Genomic DNA, 27,254 nt, shown 5'->3' on the forward strand with positions numbered 1-27,254 from the left:
TGGGTCGTCCACTCACAGTTAACAGCCTTTGTATTGAGTTTGTGCTTGAAATGTACTGTAATTCTGCAAACTGTTAATAAATATTTCAATCAATCAATCAAAATCCTGACTTTGTAGGATGGTGACAGTGTTTTTCTGTTGAATGGTTCTGTCTCATTGGTTTCCTACAGAGGAGAAAGCGAAATCGGAGAAGGCAGAGATAGACAGACGGCAGGAGAAACAGAAGGCACTGGAGGTGGAGATGGCTGCAAGTGTTCTTTTAGATCAGGTTTAATTTTGTTTCTTTTAAAACCTGAAGAAGATACGTAAAGATCGAAAAGTCATTCAAAAGCCTTTCTGTCTTCAAAACCGATCTCAAAGGGCACCTATGGCTGCAATTCGAAATTGGCCCCCGTAAAATTTGAATCCCCCACCCACCACTTTTTTCCCCTCACTGTTTCCCCCCCCCCCCCCCCCCCCTTGATTTCCTGTTGTTGGCTATATAGAAGTGGATATTTGTACATTAAGCTGTCATCTATTTGTAGTGCTTTGCATGACGGGTCCGACACCAAAATTTAGATCACCAAATTGATCAGAAATGTAAATTGAATCTTTGTGTGCCAATATAAGGCAACATTTCCAAAATTTCATTATTATTATGTCAAACTAGGGGGTTTTCATGATGCTGAATCCATTCCAAGCATTAGTTTTACACGGAAACACTCCTTGGGCTAAATTCGGCCATAGCCACTTGCCCAAATGTGCCCAAATGTGCTGATCTCATCACATTTGTGATGACGGCTATGGCCATTTTTAGGCGAAGGGGTGTTTTTTGGGCAAAACTAATGCTTGCAATGGATTCAGCATCACCCCCTAGTTTGACATGTCACATGCTACTTAAAGTATAATGAAATTTGGAAAATGTTGCCTTATATTGGTTGTTCAATGGTACCCCAACTTTCAGCAGCTGTCACAATGTTTCCCAAGGGAGTTGGGTTGGAACAAATTTACATGTGATTGTAGACACCTTTATGAACACATCTGTGAAGAAAGCTAGTGGTAAGCATTTTTTTTGCAGATTTGCCACACATTTCACTAATATTTCCTTATTATTAGGAGACCAAGGAATGTTCAGGGAGAGCAAAAAGAAGTTCTAAGGCCAGCCTAACGGCATGTCATCAGGCCACTGAGCAACCGGCCTGGTGGCAGTGGACCTGACAGTTAAGAAAGCTTACGTTATTAGATTTTACAATATAAATTGGAGAGATAGAAATGCCATTAAATGGGGTTCCATAGACTAATGCATGTCAAACTGGGGGTCCTTGAAATTAAACGGGTTGAGAATCAAGGGTCTCGCACCTTCCTACATACATGACTGCCTGCCTAAATATGTCCCAAACTGCTATTATATTAATGTTTTATGCCTTTCTTTTCTTTTTTCCCCCTCCATTGCTCATGTAAAGCACTTTGAGCTGCATTTCATGTCATGAAATAAAGTTTTATTATTAGTATTATTACTGCTAGAGGCCGTACAACTATTCTCTTATGAGGGGGTCCCTGGCACATGTTTTCAAATGGGGGTCCGCAGGATAATTAGTGTCAATTTGGGGGTCCTTGACATGAACAAGTTTGGGAACCACTGCAGTAGAGCGTGTGGGCGTCCTGCTAGTGGAGCTGAGATAAGATGAATAGTACAATGTTGTTGTTTTTTATGACTCTGACTTATGTGACTCTTTCGACACAAGGACAGTTTGATCTCGTCAAACTGAAACTGAAATCACCTGAATTGTTGCACTGAGCACTTCACAATAATGAAAATCTATCATTTGATTGGTCATAAATGAATCCACCTGCAAGTGTGCAACACACCCATTGATAACATTGTTATCTCGTCAAACTGAAACTGGGTGTGTACAGTACAGTGTGTATACTGTAGGCTACTGTACACAGTGTGTACAGTACAGTATATGTGAAGCCTTATCCAACCCATCTCCCCACTTGAAGAACCTGATAAGGCTACTGAGTCTTGATTGATTGATTGTTTGATTGATTGATAATTGTATTAGACAATAAGATGCAAACAGTACAGGGTATACAGTCAAGCACAAATGGTCCAAAACAGCACCGAATAAAGACCTTGTGGTCTTGTTTCCATTCGGGTCCCATGCATTCATTCACAATGACAACATAATTAAGATTTCTCAAACACACACACACACACACACACACACACACACACACACACACGCACGACAGGCGGTTACTGCACAAAGCAACCGTCCCAGTGGCGTCTGCAGTGCATGGGTGACACCTACTGGGGAAATCCTAGGGTGACACAAGGGTGCAAGTGGTTTCTCAAACGTTTCCATCAGTCAAGAGTCAAGGCAAGGACCCCACAAGACATAGCGCTTTTCTTATACCCAAATTGACGCTTTACAAGTTACAAGATAGATAAGAATAGATTTTTGTATTGAGTTGTACTTGAAATGTACTGTAATTCTGCAAACTGTTAATAAATCAATCAATCAATCAATAATAGACCTTGATATGAAAAGGGTAGAATGAAAAAAATGGAAGTGAGTGTGACGTCATTATCAAGCGCTAAACGTGTCGCACGTTTGACGTCGCGTATCCCTGTTGTCAACTCTATCCCGTTGTATTCAACCTCAGGCGTCTGTTCTCAGACTGACAGCATGATTCTATTCAAATATCTGGCGATTACATTATTATTATTATTATTATCATTAAATGACAACCACAGCCAATGTGGTGGCGTAGTACCATACTGTATGTGAGATTGAGAACAGCCCTGGACGTGATATTATGAACAGTTAGTGATTGACAACCTCCTGAGAGTCTGATACACACAGGTGGTCCTATAGGCAGCACAGCAGCAGCTCTGATTGATCACCATGGGGAATGGAATGAACAAGGTAATAATGTACACTTTACAGCAGGCTGATGCAACGGTTTTTGTGTGTGTGTGTGTAAATGATCAAGTTGCATGTAAAGACTACTGTACTTTACTGTAGCCTACACACATTAAATATCACTGACAGTGTCAGTCCGTGTCTATAGTCTGTGTCCGACAGTTGGTCGAAGTGTTTTCGATTCTGTCTCTATTCAATGCTATTTAAATGAAGGTGAAGTCAAACTAAAATGCACTAAATCGCAGCGAGTTGGTAAACTGGCCCTTTGGATAAGTGTCACCCAACCAGGGCTCAATGATCATATACCCCTGAGCAGGCAGGTGGTTATAGAAAAGTAACAAAGTTTATAATCTCAAATATAAAACAGGTAAGTATAAAAACGTATAGCAGCCAGTATATAAATGTAACACTATACAATTGGGGCAAAAATGTACATGTAGTAGTTATAGAAATGTGATAATTTATATAACTGGCAATTATTAAAATGTGGCAATTTATATAACTGTGGCAAGATAAATAGGCACCGTATACATAGGCAAGCAATAATCACACGCTCCTCTTAAAATGCCCACCTCATGAATCTGGATAATAGCCCAGTGTTTGTTCCCACCCAATCTCTAAGCAGCCCAAAGAATAGTACACACTTCGACCAACAAAAGATGCCACGGCAAAATCAAGTGCACACCAAACGATAGGATAACACTTCTATCGAAATCACAGCAGTAAAATGCAAACATGCGTATTCACCAATAGGGGGCGGTAAGAGACAGGTTAAGACAACCCTGAGAATATTCCCACCCCTGCAAGCAGCCCTCTGAAGTCTGAATGACAGCCTGTACCCAATGTACTGTACACTACAATAACACGTGCCACACAGTTAGCAAATGCCCAATGATAATAGTTCAGAAACCACCAGGAATAATACCTTGAAAGTTGAAACTCATAACCCTGGGCCTACTACTATAGCTCATAGAGTATATAAAGGATAGAGACCGAACTGGAGCACTAGCCCCGCCCCCAAGCTATTCATTTCGATGGAGTTGTTCAGTGGCGTTTTGAAGCACCCGGAAGACTGCCGGAAGTACCTCCTCCGGACCTCAAATTTGAGGTCCGGGGTGACGTAGGGAGTGATGGTCCTACCTACGTGTTAAAGCCCAGCTGCACGGGGTTTCCTCGTCATGAATCCACGGGTCCACCTGCAGTCCTTCCTCGTACCACTAGGGCCCAGAGCGTCAACGTTGAATAGCCTCACTGGCCCCTTGCTATAGCTCCCCAACTCACGGCCCCAGAGCCCAGATTGTCCGTCCTCCCTCGTGACGTCACTGTCTCTTATCCAACCGGGACTCCGAACGAGGAGAAGCCCCGTATGTGGCGTCGGTTGCCTGGCAACGAGGACTGTCAAGCGATGGTATGCAGAGCCGCGTTGACAGTTGGTTGTCGTTCCACGCTCCACGGCCGTGGACAGAAACTGGGGAGGAGGAAACAGACTCTGTAAGCGATGATGGTAGAAAACAACGTAGCGTCACATTCACACAAAGTTGAGACTCGGATTGACCGTCCCTTTTAGGCCGAGTAGGCTGGCGTGTAGCAGTAGACAATCTGCATCGGCGCCTCGGCGGTCCTCGGGGAGACGGCGGGGCGATCAGCGATGCGGCCCGGCGATCCAACGCTGTTCTGCGGCGTCCAGGATAGGGAGGCTGGGAAGGAGGATATATGACTGACTCGTCAGTGACGGTGAGCGAAGTTTAATATAGCACCACACTCACACAATGTTGAACTCTGATTGACCGTCCCTTTTAGGCCGAGTAGGCTGGCGTGTCACAAGGCAGCAGTCTGGTCAGGAGCTCGGCGTGTAGTCGGATGGCGTGTGCGGCGTGGCGGTGGTGGCATTCAGCGTGGTGTCTGCGACTCGTCTCAGCTCAGTCTCTCTAGGGCGCGCTGCCGAACGCTTCCTCTCTTATACCCGTGTCCTCCAATAACGGTGCAACACCACCTTCTCATTGTCTGTAGAAGGAAAGAGGGGAAACGCAGCACCATCCCAGTGGCCTTGTGGTTAGAGTGTCCGCCCTGAGACTGGGAGGTCGGGGTTCAATCCCCGGCCCGGTCATACCAAAGACTCTAAAAAATGGGACCCACTGCCTCCCTGCTTGACACTCAGCATCAAGGGTTGGATTGGGGTTAAGTCCCTGCGACATACTAGCATCATGTCCAGGGGGTGTACTTTGTACATCAAGCTGCCTCACGCTACAGAAACAGGAGATAGGCTCCTGCCCTATGGGCCTCATGGCTCGGCAAGGCTACTTACTATCCCTACAGTCCAACAGCGGCACGTACTTGCCAGCATAACATGTATTTCAGTTCAACTTCATATTGTCCGTTTATATCAATTCATTATATTTTAACAGTTCGTGTCTATAGGTGACATAAGGCCCCATGATGTAGCACTCATTTAGGACACACCAACTTGGGGGAGTTTAAGGACTCCAATTTTGGCATAAAAGAAAAGAGTAACAATGAGTCTCATCATGCATTAAGATAACTTTTTGGTCACAGACTATATGATATAGGCTTATTTCCATTACGTTAACGGCTTTTTCCAACGTATCCTATCCCACTAGTGGCTGGATTTGATGAAATGTTATTTTATTTGTTGTATTTAGCATTTTGAATCTGGTAAAAGATCATCAAGATCAGTCAACAACACAGAGCTGTCTCTCTTCTCAACAACATGTCCTGAACACACATGTATTTTGACCGTGTATTTAGTGGAGGAGCTTAACATTCTCAACATTTATCTATTATACATTTGAAAAGGTGTGCCCAAAAGGAAAAGGGACCCAACCCAAAGTCACCAGCTACTACGTCACTCACACGCTGCAACACACGCTGCAACACGCTGCAACACACACTGCAACAACACACTAACACGACACAGCCTTACCCTCCGCGTCGATCGGCGGCTATCTCCTCATGTCGCGCCGCACGCCCACACTCAACACCATCCGCGTAAAAACTGTCATTGCACTGCCACTAAAGCCGCCTCCCGTCCACACTCACAAACAACATCAATATCAATAATAAACACAAACACGCCACAAGCACCGACACCCCCGCCTAATTTGTTGCCACGTCTATGAAAACAACCACAGAAAAAATGCCATTCAACACGCTACTTACACACACTACCACTCGCTTACAATACGCGGACCTGGCAACACTACAGTCCCTCTCCCATTTGCTCAAAGCCCACCACGTGACCCACACAGGGAGGGAGACGATTGCGTGATGCTTCTATGTACAGGATTCTATAGGTCACCACTTTTGTTGTGACACACACACGGCTTCTGTTTACTATGCGTTGTCAACACGTGCTGAGTTGACAAACATTGACCGATTTCGGAGAAGACTGATAGTTTATCCTTTAGTAATTACGCTGTGGAAGTATTCACACTAGGCAACTTTTGCATTTATTGGGATTGGCAATTTGGGGAGAAAAGGAGGAGGAGGAGGTGATCAAGCTCCACAACACCACATTGGTAGGTAGGCTCAAGGCTGCATTTATTTTCCTTTTTCCTCTCGAGGGTGCATGGGATGATGTGAACCCCTCCAGCAGGCTAGGGAGCACCGCTCCGGTTAGCGGAAAATGACCGCGGGGTGCGGCTTGCCAGGTTTTTTTATAAGTAAAGTATTTACATTCAATTAAAAAAAAAAATATATATAATACATTTTAATTTACGTCATATTTAGCGGCATTTCCACCTAAATTCTCTGTTCTTTGTCAATGGCAAATATTGACACGTGTGGGGACTAAAGCTGTATATAGGAGGGCCCTCAAACACATTATTTGATAACTTTTCATCGTGCTCCTAAAAAAAAAAGTGTGCTACTAGCCGCGATTACATACACAGTTAAAATAATAAGAAATTTGCGCCAACGACTGCGTCGACACCTGGCGTGGAACAAACGGGACGAACCGAGGCGCATATATGGATAACAACAACAACACTACACGCGCGCTGCAACACAAAACAGCTGCATACAACGCGTGTCACTGTGCACTTCTGTATCTGTGGACTTCTGTATCGCAACGCGGGGCAACGCAACTCTGGGATGAGCGGGCCGAAGGCCCGCGAAATTCTAGTATTTTACAACCTTTAAATGAGAGTGGCCTACACAAATGGAACCAAAGTGCTTTGGATGAAGATGCCATATAAACGTACCATTTAGCTTAAGGTTGTGTACGTTCTCTCCTCAGGTAACCTCGCCCACCAGGCTTTCCACCACCTCGGAGGAAAGCCTGGTCTTTGTTTCATTTTGGTATATGATCCGCTCGGGAGCGGATGATGTCGTTACGTCATGTTGTAGTATTGTTTTGTAGTCGACAGGCAGGACCAACAAACACGAACTTCCTTTCCCCTTCAAACCGGAAGAATAACAATAAAAGCTCTCGTAGCCTGCAGCTTTTATTGAGAGAAATCGGTTTGAGGGAAAAGGAAGTTCGGGTTTGTTGTTCCTGCCTGTCGACTACAAAACAATACTACAACATGACGTAACGATATCATCCGCTCCCGCCCGGATCATATACCGAAATGAAATGGTGCCCAGGCTACTCCTCAGGAGGAGCCGAGGAGGAGAAGAACAAGAGGAAAGCAGAGGAGCGGGAGCACAGAGCTCAAACGGAGGCACGCAGAGCTCAGGAGTTGAAGAAGGAACAGGAGAGAGCTGAACGGTACAAACTGAACCTTCACACACCTAACTGAACCCTGAACATACTTGATGGTCCTGGCTAATCTTTGTTGAATAAATATTGCGTTTTTATTAGCCTTAAAGTATTCAGTCAGGCATTACGGCTTAAAGGATAACTCCTGGGAACTTCCATTGTGGATCTGCTACTACCTTTTGATGCTTTTGTGTGAAGCTGTAATTTACAACGGAGCATTAGTTTACAACAAACACGAGTGTAGAATAGAGGTTTCTGCCCGACACCAACAATGTACTGTGACACTTTAACGCAACAGTTACTTTACTGAACACTATGGTCTAGTACTAGTAACACTACTACACATCATTATAGCAGTTGTGTTACAGTAAGTTGTATTGTTTGTCTTCAGGGAAGTAGAGAAAGCTGCCGGAGAGGAAAGAGGCTGAGAAAAGAAAGGCGCTGGAAGACAAGATGAAGAAGGTAAACACATTTGTGCTGACCTCATCACATTTGTCATGAAGTCTGGCCGTTTTTAGCCCAAGGAGTGTTTTTTTGTGCAAAACTAATGCTTGGAATGGATTCAGAATCATGGAAAACCCCTAGTTTGACATGTCACATGCTACTTAAAGCATAAGGAAAGTTTGACATAGGATGTTAATGGTAGGGTCACAATAAATCCCTATAAAACAAATTGCCCAATACCGACAGCCAGTCAGCAAGTGGATTCATGAATGTATGTAGTATATAGTATATAATATTTTAGGTATATAAAAAAGGTAAATAAAAAAGGCTACCAAATTTCCCACCTGTCCACCCTGGCTGCCGGACTAAAGTGGTTCTGGAGCTCAATGTAAAAGTGGACACCAGAAACCGTTGACCACATGTACCCTAGCATCCCTATTCTGGGCATGCCAACGTTCTGTGAAACTAGCTGATCTTGTAGATCCGCTATTTTTGCTACATTTGGGCGACACTTGTCAAGTATGAAATGGGATATTTATGGAAAAGATGAAAGAGATTCAAGGTTTCTTATCTGGAGATTCTAGGTTTCTGTTTGACAATGACGATATGATATTAACACTATCTACTGCTGTAGGAAGAGCAGCAGAGATTGGCTGAAGAAGAGAGGGCTGCTAAAGGGCGCTTGGCTGAAGCAGCAGCTAAGATGCAGGTTAGTTTGCAGAGAATCACATTTATCAACCATGTATTAATATATCATATAATCTAGACTTGTTTAGATTTACATGTGGACCAAGTTGAAATGACAGAAGCCACTTTCTAGCTGTTTTTAAACTTGTATGTCATTGGTCTGTCTTGTTTGACTTGGGTCGATGAAAGACTTGACTTAACCCATTTTGGGCGGGAAGCCGGGAACCCCTTTTGGTGTTAGCATTATGTTATGCTTTAGCTATTGAAAAATAGCAGATCTACAAGCTCATAGCGCGCCACCGAGTGGCGCGCTATGAACTTGTAAGTCTGCTATTTTTGAAAAATCGTGAAAATGTGCCTCAAATCTTTTGAGCAACACTGATACAGAAACATAAGGAATTTTTTTTTTTAATTTCGACGTCAGGCCTAAATGGGCTTTCAGTACTTCAGACTGAGGGCTGTAAGGACTTGGCTTTTTTTCTGTGTATGACTGTCTTTACCTGCATAAAATGTAACTGCTAGGTCATTAAATGGTGTTGTGACCTGAGCAATGACGTCATATCTGTGTGCTTCCTCCAGCAGCCTTTAGGGCCGTCTGCAGCAGTCCTCAATGTCACTATGGATGAAGAGAGAGAATGTTAAAAGATCATCTTGTAGTGTGTGGTGCCGGCTCACCTTCCGCCCAGGATGGAATGGGTTTTCGTGGTGCCGACTCATCATCAGTCGAATCGTCACTATTCTGGTCCATTCCATAATCGTCATTCCAGCAGGTCAATTCAGTTCAGTTTTATTTTCGGAATGAATTGTTTAGGCCAAGGTGGCAAAGAGCATCCCGAGGTACATTGTTAGCGGATTACTATATAAGGGTTATTATTTAGGGGATATTATGAGTATGATTCATGTGTCTCTGTTATGTTATCCTTATTGAATATATATATATATATATATATATATTACAAGCTCATAGCGCGCCACTCGGTGGCGCGCTATGAGCTTGTAGATCTGCTATTTTTCAATAGCTAAATTATAACAATGCTTAAAACACCAAAAGGGGTTCCCGCCCAAAATGGTTTAAGGTTATTGTAGCAGTCAATTTATATTGGGGGTCGGGAGGGGGCGGGGCGGGGGTCCCGATACATTGCCAAAGCATTTCCGGGGGTCCCCGGCCAAAAACGTTGAGAACCCCTTATGTATACAGACATGGGCCTATACATAAAGTAGACATGACAGAATAGTCTGGATTTGATATCAAAAGATATCGCTTCCATTTTCAGGTCCTTCATCGATGTTGTGTGAAGCAAAACTTTCTCATGTCAAGGACCCCCAAATTGACACCAATTAGCCTGCAGACCCCCATTTGAAAATATATGCCAGGGACCCTCATAAGAGAAGATTTTTACGGCTCTAGCAGTGGTTCTCAACCCGTTTAATTTCAAGGTCACCCCAGTTTGACGTGCATTAGTCTACGGACCCCCAATTAATGGTATTTCTATCTCTGCAACCCTCAATTTGTATTGTGGGGGTGTCATGCATTTCATTTTTGGAGAATGTACATTTGATATCACAATTAATGCGAACACATATGTTAACCACATTAACCCTGGTGAATGAAAAGAAAGCTAAAAAATTTTATATTTTCTGTTGTACAATAAAATAAAGTATATAGGGCTTACCGGTAATACTTTTAAATTCAAACCCTGCTTAATGAGGCATGTTTGATGCAAATGCTTTGAGAGACAGGGTGTGGCATTTAAAAACACAGAGGATGTTTGTCTGATATGTCAAAATTATGGCTTTCAATTTCAGAAATTGGTCACAGTGTAAACATATATTCTTTATAGTAAAGCAATACATGAAGGTCTTGGAGCTATCTGCATAGTAATAAGAAAAATAGGCTATGACAGACAAACAGAAAAGTCCTATCCGACTTCCCACCAGGGGCTCTAAGAAATACATCCAAACAGAAAAGTCAAATGATTGACAGCCCATACAGCTCCATCTCACTGAATTAGAATATTTTCTTCTGTAATATAATTCAAAAAGTTCTCAATTCATTGTGCATAAAGTGAAGTATTTAAAACCTTTTGTATAAATCTTGATTGTACAGCTCATGAAAATCAAAAAATCCTATCTCAATGAATTAGAATATTTTACGAGACCACTAAAAAGTGATTTTTTAAACGACAAATGTCGACCATCTGAAAGTATATTAATGTATGCAGTTAATACTTGGTCAGGGCTACTTTTGAACAAATTATTTCATCAATGGGGCGTGGCATGGAGGTGATCAGCCTGTGGCACCGGTGAGGTGTTATGGAAGCCCAGGTTTGCTTTGAGAACAGCCGTAAATTAATTTGTATTGTTCAGCGTTATGTTTCACACCTTCCTCTTGACAATACAACCTAGATTATCTGTGGGGTTCAGGTCAGGCCAGTTAAGCACAGTAATACCATGGTCAGTACACCAGTTACTAGTGTTACTTTTGGCTCTGTGGGCAGGTGCCAAATCTAGCGGAAAATTAGCATCTCCATGAAGCTTGTCAACATACTGAAGCACAATGTACTCTAAAAAGATGGCTGTGTTGAAACCATTGTTAAGTTTCCACTGTCAGTGGACCAACACCATGCAGATAACATGGCCTAAATCATCACTGTGTTTTGTCATGTCCAGAGTCTCAACACAACCATCTATTATGATATTTTACAGCACTGTGTGCGCCTCCGTACATTGACAAGCTTTATGTTGATGCTGATTTTCCTTTTCCAGCACTTGGCACCTGCCCAGAGCCAAAACTACACAGTGATGATTTAGGCCATGTTATCTCCATGGTGTTGGTCCACTGACAGTGAAAACGGTTTCAACACAGCCATGTCATGGTTTGCAGAACATTGAACCCAAATGCAGAGCCAAACACAGGAGCAAATGTAAGGTATTTATTCACAATATGGTGAATTGGAGATTGTGGAAGGTTGCATGTAAAATGTGGCGGGGTGGTATAGATTAAGGTAGCCAACTACGCCACCTGGGGAATTGCACCCCAGGAATATTATACTAATACTGAACACCCGGAGCACGTAATGACTCCCCAACACAGATTCAGTAACAATAAAGGCAAGGCAGAAACGTGTGTAACCAATATACAAAACACTTTATTAAATAGTTGGTTTAGCAATATATATAATTAATTAAAACATGGCATAGTAAGAAGACATTTCATTTATCAATAAGACGGTGCAAATATAGCAATATCCAACAACAGGGTTAAAGTGCAAGTGACTATAAAGTGCCTAGAGCTAGGGATATCACACCACTACAAGCCAGTACTGGGGGGAGGAGGGGAGCTGGGCAGGCTCACCGGTCCAGGGTGGTGGCAATACACAAACAAAACACAACACAGCAACTCAAAATAAACCACAAAGGAAAGGTAAACTAAGGGAAAAGGGGCATTACCACCACCACTGGACGGCCGTCAACTGCTCCAGCGTAGCTTATCCCCAGCACCGGACCTATAAGGAGGATAAATATATATATCAGCACTTCACAGTGGGAGGTATTCTACAATGACAGTATTCTCTTCAGCCGGTCGTATCTAAATCACAATGGTATATATATATATATATATATATATATATATATATATATATATATATATATAGTATAAGATATAAATATAAGTGCATATATATACATATGATATAATACACAATATACTTTATACGCCCAGACATTGCATGAATACAATATAATAGAGGAATAGAATTAAATGAGAAGGGTTACAAAGAACCAGGCCCAGACTCAGGCGAGCAGCAATCCAAACACTGGGACCATTCGTGGCCGTGTGATTGTTCTCAGACTCGGTGGCTCATGAGAATGAGTGGAATGGTAATATCAGCAAAGCAGCAGGTGTGGTGCTGGCCCTGAAACGCAAACGGCCGTATTAAGATACTACTTAACTACTATAGTTCGCTGAGGCAAGAACAGAGAGGCGCACAATGGGACTCACCAGCTGTAATGAGGCCAAGGCGTACTGCCGTTGTGCTTCACCGCAGCGGTAGCCAGGTAGATAGGAACTGTAAACAACAAAAGCCTGTTTATATTCCCCTGGCATCAACGACACCAAATTAATATATATAGAGAAGGAGAACCACCAATAACGTACCGGGGTGGCGTTGTGCCAGTTCACCACACAGAACTCCAGAAGGAGATGTTCACTGCGTAGCCCCGAGGCTAGAAACAAAACAAGCGGTCACAGTCACGTTCAACTTCTAAGGCAGGCGCTAGAATACACAGCAATGTGGAGAAACGTACCTTCACAGATGTGTCAACTAAGCGCGCTGTTCCCCGACAGAACAGCCGCTTCAGAATGATCGCCTCAACTGAAGAGGAATGTCTCCCGATCTTAGAGAGCGTTCCCAAACAGAGCGGAGGAGAGACAGACAGCTAATGCACACGGAAGACGTGCCGTCTTATAAATGCCACAAATCAATCCATTAAGCAGTGGGCGGAGGACGGGCCGTGACAGCGTGGGAACGCTCACGCCTATCCTGCCACAAAAACAAACATGGAGGATGAGGAGAGCAGTCCAGGCAGGTGGCAGGCAGACGAGCATGCAGTAGAACAGGTGAGCTGGGTTCTGGAGGAGAGGAGAAGAGCTTGAGTTGCAGGAAACACAGGAGCAAAATACTATAGGAAATATAACAAACCATAACTTCACTAGTAAACACTGGCTAGAGTCAAGCTATAGTGTACTACCATGAAAGGTTGTGCAATGATCTGGCGACGAGTGGAGTGAAGACCAGGGCTTAAATACTGTCAGGGCTGATGAGTTGATGGCCGGCAGGTGTGTCAATTGAGTGCGAAGAGGTGACTGGAAGCTGGGAGGAAAGCCGACGCCCACACACAGCCACAGTATGGCAACACAGAGCCACATACTGTGACAAGCCATCTTTTTGGAGTACATTGTGCTTCAGTATGTTGACAAGCTTCATGGAGATGCTAATTTTCCTTTCCAGCTCGATTTGGCACCTGCCCACAGTGCCAAAACTACTAGTAACTGGTAGACCATGGTATTACTGTGCTTAACTGACCAGCACCCCACAGACCAGCACCCCACAGAGAATCTAGGTTGTATTGTCAAGAGGAAGGTGTGAGACATAAGACTGAACAATACAAATTAATTTACAGCTGTTATCAAAGCAAACCTGGGCTTCCATAACACCTCAACAATGCCACAGGCTGTTCACCTCCATGCCACGCCCCATTGATGAAATAATTTCTTCAAAAGTAGCCCAGACCAAGTATTGACTGCATACATTAATATACTTTTCAGATGGTCGACATGTGTTTAAAAAAAGCTTTTTTTTTTTTAGTGGTCTCGTAAAATATTCTAATTCATTGATAGGAATTTTTGATTTTCATGAGCTGTACGCCATAATCATTAAGATTAAAACAAAAAAAGGTTTTAAATACTTCACTTTATGAACAATGAATTGAGAATATATGAAAGTTTAACTTTTTTAATTATATTACAGAAGAAAATTTACTTTTACAAAATATTCTAATTCAGTGAGATGGAGCTGTACATCCAAACAAAAAAGTCCTATCTGATCGACAGCCCATACATCCAAACAAAAAAGTCCTATCTGATTGACAGCCCATACATCCAAACAAAAAAGTCCTATCTGATTGACAGCCCATACATCCAAACAAAAAAGTCCTATCAGATTGCATTAAATAATGTTAAACTCACTTTGCCACTCAATTAAAAAAGAAAAATCACACCTGTGTGAAGTGCGCTCTCATACATCATCTCATACTGGCCAATCAGAATGCCTGTTGCCTGTGGACACGCTGGTGTGTCTTCAGGTTATCTAACCGAGTGAAACTCTTGTCACAATTTTGACAGTGGAACGGTTTTTCTCCAGTGTGGACACGCTGGTGTTTCTTCAGATCACCTGACTGAGTGAAACTCTTGTCACAATGTTGACAGTGGAACGGTTTTTCTCCAGTGTGGACACGCTGGTGTGTCTTCAGGTTATCTAACCGAGTGAAAATCTTGTCACAATTTTGACAGTGGAACGGTTTTTCTCCAGTGTGGACACGCTGGTGTTTCTTCAGATCACCTGACTGAGTGAAACTCTTGTCACAATGTTGACAGTGGAAAGGTTTTTCTCCAGTGTGGACACGCTGGTGTCTCTTCAGATCACCTGACAGAGTGAAACTCTTGTCACAATGTTGACAGTGGAACGGTTTTTCTCCAGTGTGGACATGCTGGTGTGTCTTCAGGTGACCTGACCGAGTGAAACTCTTGTCACAATGTTGACAGGGGAACGGTTTTTCTCCAGTGTGGACACGCTGGTGTGTCTTCAGACTACCTGACCGACTCTCCCTGGCCTCCTCCCAGTCATCACTGTCTGTTGTATCAGAGTCTGATGACAGGAGCTGCTCATCTATGGATGTTTGTGATGTTCCACAGTCCTCTACATCAGCTTGTGTGGAGGTTCCGGCCACAGGCTCTGCTGCACCCGGTTCTGCAATGAAGGAATACAGTAAGGACTTTAATAATAACGACTTTGATGTGACAGGAATAAAGACTTTATTAAAACACATTGACTGCCAGGATTCCGAGCGTTTTTCCACCAACCTTTTATGTCTAATGGCAGCTCAAAAAAAAGTCATAACTCCCTCAAATCTTGACGGATTTACAAACGGGTTGGTTTACGTTGTAAATAGTGGCTAGGCCTATGATTCAGGATGCCTATCTAGTTAGGTAAAGTTACCTTAAATTGTGGCAAATCTGGGAAAAAAATGCTTACCACTAGCTGTCTTTACAGATGTGTTCATAAAGGTGTCTACTATCACAGAAAAATTTGTTCCAACCCAACTCTTGGGAAACTTTGTGACAGCTGCTGAAAGTTGGGGTACCATTATCAACCAATATAAGGCAAAGAATTCCAAATTTCATTATACTTTAAGTAGCATGTGACATGTCAAACTAGGGGGTTTTTATGATGCTGAATCCATTCCAAGCATTAGTTTTGCACGAACATTGCACGAATGGACTCCTTGGGCTAAATTCGGCCATAGCCACTTGCCCAAATGTGCCCAAATGTGCTGACCTCATCACATTTGTGATGACGGCTATGGGCATTTTTAGGCAAAGGAGTGTTTTTTGTGCAAAACTAATGCTTGCTTTCTGTGATAGTAGACACCTTTATGAACACATCTGTGAAGAAAGCTAGTGGTAAGCATTTTTTCCCCAGATTTCCCACAACTTAAGGTAACTTTACCTAAGTAATCTGCTTAATTTTGTTTTTTATATGAACGTCGTATAAAAGCATACAAGTATGCAGACATCTGACGTTTATAACAAACCAAACCGTTTGAAAATTGAGCAAGTTATGGTTATTCAAAAAGTACATGCCCATGTTATGCTGCCCCTCGGTAAGATGGCCGCCACGTAGCAACGTCGCTCTCCATATATCCATGTATAGGAATGCATTATGTGGTGTTTTTAAGCAGTATTTTTCCCAAAGAGTTTTTATAATTGTCAGCCACCCCCCAAATAAAAATGTATGACCAGTACAGAATTCATTCCATATGTTGTTCTGACCCTCCCCACGTGTTCTTATATGAGGCGATCTAAAATCCCCCTATGGAGATTACAATGCAAATAAAAAGTACATGAACCTGTGGACTGACGCCCTCTACTGACAGTAGAGGGCAGTGACGTCAGGACTTCGGTGCTCTATTGCTACCCTGTACAACTTGACTACAGGTTTACACCAGCAGTAAATAAAATAGTACTTACGTATACGGTGCAACTTCAGTACAGGCTGCTGTACTGCAGTTTGGCAGGCGACCGTGGACAGTAGGGTGGAGTGTCCCTCTGTTTGGCAGGCCACTGTTTGGCAGGCCACCTCCTCTGTGGAATTCACCAGAAGAAAGAACTTCTGCTTATCATTCAGCAACCTTACATGATTTATTTTGGGGGGGAAAGAGGCACTTGAGGCAAAAGCATCAAGAGGGGCTCCCAAAACGTTTTAGCTCTCCCCAAATTGCATTATGAATCACTTCTATCAATTCATTTTTTTAACATTGAGATTTGTTTTTTTTAATCCTTGAGAACATTTGGGATTTGTTTTTTAGTACAAAAGTGGCAGTCAACAAAACATTTAAAAAGAAAAATGTTAAAAACCAGTACAGACCTGGTATGTTGTCCAGCACCTGCCCCAGGAATATGTTCCACGGGAGGGCGTCGAGCACACCTTCCACCGGCTTGCGGCACACAGGGCAGGCTGGCTGGCTGGAGATGAGCACCTTCTCCTGGAGGCACTGCCGGTGGAAGGTGTGCTGACAGGAGAGCATCTTCACATGGAATAGAAGCAACAGAAAACCTCATGACTCTCAACAACGAACCACTTTTGTTACATAATCTGATTTGTGAAACAGTGTGAAAGCAAAGCAGCCCCTCTAGCCCCGCTCGGGACCCCCCGGTTTAGCTCTCGTCTTTCGCTACCCCGGAGGGTCCCGTCCCACCGACGTCATGCTACATGCTAATTATAAAACGCATACAGATTTACCGTCGCATACCCGTTTGCTGCGCTGTGTGTGTTATAGTGACATGTTCCAAAAGAAGCATATAGGAGCTATAGGAGACAACGGAAACATCTATGTAACTTTCCTTTGGCGCAGAAGCCGTTAAGTATTTTTAATCTTTGTGTGACCGTTTTGGCAGCTCTGAAATTCTCTCTTCCTTCCTTGACTTCCTTATTGACATCCTATCTGCGCGTCAGTCCCTACGTTCCTGCCTCTGATCTTGCCAGTTCCGGCGCTGGAGGCGGTACAATGGGATGTCAATAAGGAAGTCAAGGAAGGAAGGAAGAGAGAATTTCAGAGCTGCCAAAACGGTCACACAAAGATCACACCCGTGTGAACTGAGTGGTGTAAGGTAGCAACCATGCTCATTTTGATGCTCTGATGTAATGAAATCATGTCTGACGTAATGAAATCACACCCGGGTGAACAGGGTGAACATAGCAACCATGCTCATTTTTTCTGCACTAACAAAGCCAGTTGTAGGAGTGGTTTACACCACTCAAAAATACTTAACGGCTTCTGCGCCAAAGGAAAGTTACATAGATGTTTCCGTTGTCTCCTATAGCTCCTATATGCGAAAGACAAGAGCTAAACCGGGGGGGTCCCGAGCGGGGCTACCCCTCCTCCACCCTAAAACCCACCCAACAGTGATCGGTTTCCTAAAAAAAAAAATCACACCTGTGTGAACTGAGTGGTGCAAGGTCTTATATAGCCTGATCAGCTGTGGTGTGACGTAATGTCAGTGACCATAGTAACCATGCTCACCTGTGCACGGACACCTGTGCACAGACACGTACACAGGTACACAAACATACAGACAAAGCTGGTTATTGGAGTGGTTTGCACCACTCAAAAAATAAAATAATGAACACAGTATGTAAGATGTGGATGTTTAGGTATTGTCTTTCTAAAACCTGTGTTGCTGCTGTTACATACAGCCGACAGCTGTATGTATTGTATGTAACATACAGTTGAAAGAAATAACCTTTGCTTTTATGAACTATCCTACAGCAGTGGTACCCAAACTTTTTCATGTTAAAGACCCCCAAATTGACACTAAGTAGCCCACGGACCCCCCCCCCCCCCCCCCCTTTTGAAAAGATATGCCATTCTCCCATGAGAAGATTTTTACGGCTCTAGCAGTGATTCTCAATCCCCCGCTAGGGTCCATTTGGTTACACTCTCAGAGTTACAAACCCATAAGGTTCCATTTGGTTCCAAACTATCATTTAGCTGGGGACCCCCTGGAACTCTCCCTCAAGGACCCCTGGGGGTCCCCGGACCACACTTTGTGAACCACTGTTCTAGAGGCCATTCATTCTTCATGGAAGTTGCTTCTGAACATGAATCCTATTGCTAGTTTGACCACTTCAAATACTGTCATCTTAAAATAACTAATAACTGAAAAATAGCAGATCTACAAGCTCACAACACCTCGCAGCGCAGCGTGTTGTGAGCTTGTAGATCTGCTATTTTCAGGGCCGCGACTACTGGCTTCTACGGAATCCCCAAATGACTGAAATCAGTCGTGAGGACTGAGAACTTTAATCCATGCCTTGGAGAGCCTGTTATTGGGCTCCAAGCAGACAGCACATTCCAGCAGGGGTTCCAGCCAAGCGGGGAGAGAAGGCCGGGCGCCCTGCGGGGCGGTGCTGTTGCCTGTGGAGGAGGAGGAGGAGGAGGAGGAGGAGGAGGCTGAAGACATCTTGGCGACAATTTGCTCTGAAACACCAAACAAATAACCGTTGTGAGTATTGGCATACACAATAGGGACATTACAAAATATTCACAAAAATATGATATTATATTCACATTAAGTGACACCACAATATTTGATCTATCGCACAAATAGTAGTCACCCAGTAACTAGGGAGAAAATAGCCTCTAGGCTGTTTTTGGCTCTTCTTTTATACAGTAGGCCTATGTGTATTCATAAATGTTTTAAAAAAAAATGAACTAAAATGAAATGAATTGCCATGGCCCATTACTTTCTCTGAACAATATTAGAACACAGTGTCAATGTAAAGGAATGACTTTACATAGATATAATACATTGTCTGGGTGAAAGACAATTTAGTGGGAAGAAGACAAATGATGTGTCCTTGGATCTGGAGAGGGAAGTCTGGAGCTCTCTGGTGGACCTATGTTGCCCCCGCAGCGGTTGAAGATGGATGGAGTGTCATTATCAACACCAATAGCTTATTCTAAACTGGTATCAGCCCATTTCGCCCGACTTGATACTGGCAATAGCATGTCCAGCATTTAATTAAAACAAATAGAATCAACTCATGTTCTTGGCCTCCCTCTACACAGGTGATCCAACAGCTTAACCATTCAAAGGTTCAAGAAGACAAACCAGGCGTATCGTCGCCTTTCATCTTTACTTGAAGATTTGCACAAATTGGTAAAACTAACAGAAATAGCCTACAAAATACAATAAATGATATAGCATTTACATACACACTGACACAAAATTATACAATAACCTTACAGGCTTTCTGTAGGCTTCTGGTCAAGAGAAAGGCAGAAAGTGAGCTCTGCTACTTATACCAAACATTTCACACACTGAAACACACTAAGCTGAATCCAACTACTAATTAGGCTGCTAAGAAAATGAATGAGCGAGTTGCAAAATCAAAACACGCCAGCAGGTGGCAAACTTTTCACTTGAACACAAAGGTTTGTGTTCAAGTGAAATACTAAGTGTATTTTGAAGCTGTGCGATAGCTTCAAAATACACTTAGTATATAGAATGTATCCATGGCACCTATAGGGCCATGACAACTCATACTGTATCTCTGCTACAGTATACATTGTACAGTAAATATTTATTGACATGTGTATATGAGGGATTATCAAATCCTTCAAGTTATCTGATTTTGACAGAATAGAAGGGCTTCTCTAACTGTAGTTGCGGTAATGAGGAAATTATGAATGAGAATCATTAGAACATCATCTCACCGAATAACTTACTTGATCGATCTCAACCACCAACTAATATGGTTGCTGACTCCGTCCCAGTCAGCAGTTAAAAACTGCTGTTAAAAACAATGATCAGCTATCATCAGCCACATGAAAGACAAGGCGGTGTTGACAGATATGGGTGTAACAATACCGATACCCCAAGTCAAGTGACAACCCCAGCACCCTACAGGCCTACACTACAGACTCCCTCACTGTCATAAGAGTGTCACTCGGGCCTGGGCTTAGCGGAGCGGTCCAGGCACCTAGGCTGGTAGGTGCCAGTGTGTTGCGGGTTTGAGTCCCGATCGCGACAAACTTTGCCGTCTTCCTCTCCCATCTCTCCCCGTTTCCTGTCTACCTACTGTACTTCCATCAATAAAGGCAAAAAAGCCCCACAAATCTTTAAAAAAAAAGAATAAGTAAAATAAGAGTGTCACTTGGCAATCTCAAGCATTGTTGTATACTACCAAGTAAGATCTTCACTCCTTGCATGTAACAAGTAGTGTTGCTGATGACCTACCTCATTTCTTACAGCTGAATATTTTTCAACTCATCTCACTGTTATGTGCATTAAAAAAAAGCATGAACCGCTAAATTGAGGATGTTTATAACATGAGCCTTTACTACATCCTGCGGCACCTGACTTTACCAACAACTACTGTATGCCAGGAATCGATCCCCTTTATGGACTTTACTAACATGTATGCCTGGATCCTCTTTTGGGACTTTAGTTCTGCCTTCATCAACATTGTTGCAGTGTTCCACAACAGTCCCAATTAGCCATTCACATCCCCCAATCCCAGTTGTGTTGGAGAATGTTTTGCAATGCTCCAGTTAAAGTTTAAGTGGTTTAAGTCTTAAACGTTGTTGGTTGACTAAAGTTCACCTTCTCACCTTCTGAGTTTTCTGTATTTCTATGTCTCAAACATTTATGTCAAGGACCCCCAAAAATATATGTAATTAGCCGCCGACCCCCATCTGAAAATATGTTGTTGGGGACTCCCCCAGAAGCAAAGATTAAAAGTTAAAAACGTTCGCTCTGAAAGAATATATATTCAAAGATTTGCACCACATTTTCACGATATGAGCTTGTAGGTCTGCTATTTTTCAATCACTCAGTTCTATATTATTTGGGACATGTTCCATGTCCTATTATGTTATGTTTGGTGGTTGCTGTAAAATGAAATGTATCCAGAGTTGTTTGCTCACTTTGATGGATGTTTAAAGAGCAGATGTTTAAAGTTATTCAGGCTGTTAGCATATTCATTTCAAATAATCTGTTTCACAGGTAAAAATAAATGCAAAAATGTAAATTTCACACACTCATTTATTTACAATAACTCTACAAATGTATAAACAGTATAATAACAGGCAACAGCTAAATAAATGCAAACAATGTCAATTTCACACAATAAAAACAATATAAAAGTATTTACAAAGATATTGACACATATTTACAAGTCTCCAGGGCATCAAGGAGTCACTCTAAAGCCCAAACCACACCAAAGGGTCGGGTCGGGACAAAACCAAGGTCAACCACTGCAATGAGTTGCATTAATGTGGTTGATTTTGGGCGGGAACCCCTTTTGGTGTTTTAAACATTATGTTATAATTTATCTATTGAAAAATAGCAGATCTACAAGCTCATAGCGCGCCGAGTGGCGCGCTACAAGCTTGTAGGTCTGCTATTTCTGAAAAATCGTGAAAATATTTATTTCAGAAAACTGGAGGATTTAGAAGAATCTTTTAAATTTTTGAGGTCAGGCCTAAATGGGTTAAAAACCGTCCCGACTGGACTCTTTGGTGTGGTTTGGGCTTTAGTGGTAACTACCCTTCCGCCGGGGCGAGTTCTGCGACGTCTTGTCCATTGAACCATTGTCCATTGTCTTTTAGGGAGGATGAATCCACCCTAAACATACACCTCTCTCAAAACGTCGTCCCACTTGAAGTTCACCACAGTCTGCCTCGGCTTCCTCCTCGCCACCCTAGCCCTAGGAGGAACGGGTGACTCGAGAGAATCAGACTCAGAATCAGGTATGATTATTATGAGTCTGATTCTCTCGTGGGTCTCCCGTTGGAACTCCTGCACCTGTGTACAAAAGAAAAAAGAAAATGGGTTAGTTTATATTGTTGTTAAGAAGCTGTTATGATTTTATGTGTATACATATACTTATAATATCGTTGCTGTCGGGAGGAAACCACCTAACTCCATTTTTGATTTGATTTTCTTTTTTTTGTATTATATATAAATCAGTGCTATTGAACTAGCATATTGAAATCTAGCTATTGACGCTAGAATTACGTCTGTGAGTCGTTTTGAAAATATAGAACCAATGGAAAGTAGTAAAAAAAGCGCTTTGGACAAAATCAAGGTCAACCACTGCAATGAGTTGCATTAATGTGGTTGACCTTAAAAACCGTCCCGACTCGACTCCATTCTTGACTCCATTGGACCCTCAAACTGTATGCTAAAGCAACTAACTCCACCACCTCTCCCCCTCCCATGCAAGTAATTGATAATATATAAAGTCACACTCACAACACCAACTGATGAGGCAGTATTGCTTTGTTTTCAAAATATAAGTGTCACGGGGCAGCCCGTAACTAAAGAGGAACAAACCGGCATACACTACTACACCGCTGCTTCCATTTAACAGCAAGCCGGCTTGGAGGACTGTGTGACTGGACATTAGTGTTGCATGTTGTTCTTATTTTATTATTTGTACAAACATGAATTATAAAAGGACACAAAGAGGGTGCATGTGTTTTAACATTTCTGTTGATTGAGTATTGTGTTTAATGATTGTGTGGCACCTGGCTCTCCTGCAGTACTGGTGATTAAGTGGTTACCAATTAGTTCTGTGTCTTGGTATGGTCTCACCCAGTATAAAAGGGAGGCTGCAGGATGCCGAGGGTCAGTAGGGGCTTGGGCAACAAGCAGGTAACACCCAGGGAGAGCTGCTAGGGGTCCCTTTTTGGAAGGGTTTATAGCCTAATACAGTTTCTTATGTTCTGGGTTTTTGTTTCCTAATTTGCTTTCAAGCTAAGTTTCATCTGTCTTTTTGTGAGTTTAGTCTTCAGTGTTTTTTTGTCTGTTAGGCCTTCCACTGTAAATACGGCTGCATCGGGGAAGAATAAAACACTCTAAATGGTATTGCTGGATTCTGTCACTTTTTGGAGCCTTGGCCACTCGGCCAACTTTACAATAAGGTTTTCTTAATTTCCTGATTTATTTTTTATTTTTAATTTCCTGAAAAATGAACTTTTTGGAGTTAGGTGGTTTCTTCCCGACAGCAGAGCCAGAGATATTCAATCATGCCAATGTAACTAACTTATTATTAATGAAACACTCGTACCTGAACTTGAGGGTTAAATGTGACTCTCTTCACAGGCTTCTTGGAGCTGGTGCGACCACGGACTGTCTCCAGAGTGCCGTATCCCTCGTCGTTTACTGCAACCTGGCAGAAGAGAATAGTGTTAACCATTTTAATACTTATTTCAGATTAACTACAATATTTAATTTAAAGTAGAGCTGGTAGTAAAACAAAAAGATATGGTTACAAAAAATATATTTTTTATCAAAGAGCTTGAGAGACGGGGAAACCCCAGTTACTGAACAAACACTCTAAGCGATGATTAGAATATAGAACTTCAACCTTTTCTTTAAAAATAACACTATCTTTAATAGGCACATTAACACTAGGACGTCATTTAAAAAAATGGTGAGACATGTTCAGCTCTGTTGATTAGAAATCGATAGTCCAAAATAGTCTCACTATTGACTTACATTGCGGTCAGAATCCACTTTGTTTGTATGCTAAAAGATTGACTGGCTAGAGTGGCTGGATGGTAACCGCAAGGTTGCCAGTTCAAACCCGGGCTCCCCCAGAGTTAGTGTCAAAGTGTCCTTGAGCAAGACACTGAACATCTAATTGCTCCTGATGTGCTGGTTGGTTCCTTGCATTGTTTCCGCTGCCATCGGTGTATGAATGTGTGTGTGAATGTAATGCACAATCTATGTGAAGCGCCTTGGATAAAGGCGCTATATAAATGCACCATTTACCCAAGTGTAATTTTGCTTTAATGTGTCAAGCATGTCCATTTAACATTAGTAAATACATTTATGAGGAGATGACATTCATGGTAATTGTCTCCACCAGGCCGAAGGCATGGGGAGAGAGTATGTTTTGCACTCCGTCCGTCCGTCCGTGTGTCCGTCCGTGTGTCCGTCTGTGAACAGCTAATCTCCGGCATCGTTAACCCGGTCGATGCCAAATTTCGCACACACACTCCCTGGATGCCAACGATGAACCTCTGCCCCAAAATTTCCAGAACGGCCTGTTATAGCGCCACCAGGAGAACGCTTTGTGCAAAACAAGTTTTTGGACAGTACACCTACAGATTTTCTCTAAACATCACGCAAATTGGTACACAGTCTCTCTAGAGCCATTCAACGAAACGGGTCTTTCAGATTTCTCAGACTCCATCCTGATTGGCTATGATTGGCTTCCAAAGAGTGCTCAGTTTAAAAAAAATGCTGCAAATCATGAACACATCGTGTGATTTCCGTGAAATTGCGCATGCACATTCCCACTAGGCCGAGGAAGAAATGCCATGTGAACAGTTTCAACTCAGCCTCATGGTGGCGCTATAACTAGCCGAAAAGTGTTTTTAACTGCACGGATTTGTGGATAACTTTGTATGCCAACTCCCTAGAGGCCAAGGAAAAACCTTTGCCTGGAATTTTTCACATCTGCTCTTTATAGCGCCACCAGGCCGACATATGTAAAACACATTTTCTAATATTACTCCTTCAGATGTTATCCAAATTTCACACAAATCGGTACACATGCTCTCCATAGTCATGTGATCAAGACGGGTTTGTTTGATTTCTCATAATCCACCTTCATTGCCTACGATTGGCTTCTAAACTTTTCAGGAGTAGCCCGCTTTGTACCCGTTTTGTACAAATTGCCACAACTACTCAACGCAGTGTCCGATTGCGGTGAAACTGCATGCATATTCCCACTAGGCTGAGGAAGAAATGCCACTTGACAGTTTTCAAATCAGCCTCATGGTGGCGCTAAAACAGGCCAAGCCGCGTCACAGACACACACACACACGTTTATATTGCTCCTAAACATTTTGCCAAACATCACACCTCCTGGTGGAGACCTGTGCCCAGAAGGGCACTTTTTCTAGTTCCTCGTGAAACACTTACCTCCAGTGTGTGTCCTGTAGCTGGGAGTGGCAGGATGGCACCATTCATCTTCAGATCAACCTGGAAATTAAACAGATGAGAATATTGTCATTTATTTAGTTCTCCAAGATTAATCTGATTGAACACACACACACACAAAATGCTCGTCTGAATTTACCGTTGGCCTTGGGAAAATGTCATTCCATCAGCTTTCATCTTACCTCCTCTGATGGAATGAAATGTTCTCAATGCCTTCAGATCGAACTGATACCTCAGCTTCTCCCCAGCTTCGTGTCCACGGACTTCACATCAGCATATTTCACTTCCTTCTATCATTCATCTTCCCTTTTTCTGGAGTCCAGCTGCTACCTGTAAAATGACACACAAAATGAGATGATTATAAGATCACACATTACAAACAGCAAGCGCAAAACACAATACGCTACTGAAAACAATGAAACAGCACACAATAATAGTGTAATATTGTCAAACAAGTCTATGAAATCTATGAAAAAGTTTAATCTGCAACTATGCAACTTCATCCAATATGCAGTGGGTAGCCCTTATCCAGTGCTTACAGCGAGTCTCTCTCACTGACGCCCTGTCGGACACCCATCCACTCCTCACTAGCAGCTATTCCCACTGCGTGCAAGGGTTTACAATTCCCTGAAAATAAACAAAACGTAACTACTCACCGACACAAATCCTGTTAGACCTTGGTAAAAGTCTATTCTCGAAGCTGGGAAGCTAGCCAGCTTCTCAGGTCGCCAGCTTCTCTCTAAAATGCACTATTTTAGTCATTACACTAGAAAAGTGCCCTTTTGGGCACAGGTTTCCACCAGGAGGATAGGAGTGTGTGTGTGATGTTTGGCAAAATGTTTAGGAGCAATATATGTGTGACGCGGCTTGGCCTGTTGTAGCGCCACCATGAGGCTGATTTGAAAACTATCAAGTGGCATTTCTTCCAAAGCCTAGTGGGAATATGCATGCACATTTTCACCACAATCGGACGCTGTGTTGAGTAGTTGTGGCAAGGGTTATGAGAAATCAAACAAACCCGTCTTGATCACATGACTATGGAGAGCATGTGTACCGATTTGCGTGAAATTTGGATAAAATCTGAAGGAGTAATATTAGAAAATATGTTTTACATATGTCGGCCTCCTGGTGGTGAAAAATTCCAGGCAAAGGTTTTTCCTTGGCCTCTAGGGAGTTGGCATACAAAGTTATCCACAGATCCGTACAGTTAGAGGTAAAAAACACTTTTCGGCCAGTTATAGCGCCACCATGAGGCTGAGTTGAAAATGTCCATGTGGCATTTCTTCCTCGGTCTAGTGCACAATTTCACGGATATCACACGATGTGTTCATGATTTGCAGCATTTTGTTTGAAACTGAGCACTCCTGCGAACTTTGGAAGCCAATCTTAGCCAATCAGGATGGAGTCTGAGAAATCTGAAAGACCCGTTTCGTTGAATGGCTCTAGAGAGACTGTGTACCAATTTGCGTGATGTTTGGACAAAATCTGTAGGTGTACTGTCCACCTACTCTCTCCCATGCCTTCGGCCTGGTGGAGACAATAAAATTAATCCAACCAGATCGGCGCAGGCAAAACCCGGAAATGCCGTAGTAGAAGAAATTACTCTGTCAGTTACATTGCTGTGTTAAAATGGCACAAAGTGCATTTTAGAGAGAAGCTGGGGACCTGAGACACTTCCCAGCTTCGAGAATAG

At 42.7% G+C, this 27,254-nt stretch overlaps 2 protein-coding genes and 2 long non-coding RNA genes across 4 annotated transcripts; 1 reads left to right on the forward strand and 3 right to left on the reverse strand.

The window, feature by feature from the left end:
- Nucleotides 1–7,524: 7,524 nt before the first annotated feature.
- LOC306917848 lies at nucleotides 7,525–9,695 on the forward strand. Its single transcript, XR_013789258.1, has 4 exons — nucleotides 7,525–7,638; nucleotides 8,021–8,091; nucleotides 8,708–8,782; nucleotides 9,340–9,695. It is a non-coding gene; the product is annotated as an uncharacterized lncRNA (long non-coding RNA).
- Nucleotides 9,696–12,485: 2,790 nt separating this feature from the next.
- LOC306917849 lies at nucleotides 12,486–13,467 on the reverse strand. Its single transcript, XR_013789259.1, has 4 exons — nucleotides 13,069–13,467; nucleotides 12,920–12,987; nucleotides 12,764–12,830; nucleotides 12,486–12,677 (listed from the first exon to the last, which is right to left on the reverse strand). It is a non-coding gene; the product is annotated as an uncharacterized lncRNA (long non-coding RNA).
- An 897-nt stretch (nucleotides 13,468–14,364) lies between these two features.
- On the reverse strand, nucleotides 14,365–19,063 carry LOC306917853 (uncharacterized protein; the record flags this gene model as incomplete). The annotated part of the gene is made up of 4 exons (XM_079530751.1): nucleotides 14,365–15,290; nucleotides 16,571–16,684; nucleotides 16,968–17,112; nucleotides 18,914–19,063. The coding sequence occupies 4 exons, from the start codon at nucleotides 19,061–19,063 to the stop codon at nucleotides 14,584–14,586; spliced, it is 1,116 nt and encodes a 371-aa protein (XP_079386877.1). The 3' UTR covers nucleotides 14,365–14,583.
- Nucleotides 19,064–21,838: 2,775 nt separating this feature from the next.
- On the reverse strand, nucleotides 21,839–25,658 carry LOC306917847 (uncharacterized protein). The gene is made up of 3 exons (XM_079530746.1): nucleotides 25,544–25,658; nucleotides 23,679–23,780; nucleotides 21,839–22,411 (listed from the first exon to the last, which is right to left on the reverse strand). The coding sequence occupies exons 1-3, from the start codon at nucleotides 25,589–25,591 to the stop codon at nucleotides 22,232–22,234; spliced, it is 330 nt and encodes a 109-aa protein (XP_079386872.1). The 5' UTR covers nucleotides 25,592–25,658; the 3' UTR covers nucleotides 21,839–22,231.
- Nucleotides 25,659–27,254: the final 1,596 nt, after the last annotated feature.

Source organism: Electrona antarctica (assembly GCF_951216825.1).
Source record: "Electrona antarctica genome assembly, contig: scaffold_32, whole genome shotgun sequence".
NCBI classification, from domain to species: Eukaryota; Metazoa; Chordata; class Actinopteri; order Myctophiformes; family Myctophidae; genus Electrona; species Electrona antarctica.

Coding starts and splice junctions, on each gene's coding strand:
- LOC306917847 (XM_079530746.1), bottom strand. CDS start 25,591: ATGAATGGTGCCATCCTGCCACTCCCAGCTACAGGACACACACTGGAG. Junction 23,781..25,543: donor CTACAGGACACACACTGGAG/GTAAGTGTTTCA, acceptor CTCTTCTGCCAG/GTTGCAGTAAACGACGAGGG. Junction 22,412..23,678: donor CATTTAACCCTCAAGTTCAG/GTACGAGTGTTT, acceptor TTTTGTACACAG/GTGCAGGAGTTCCAACGGGA.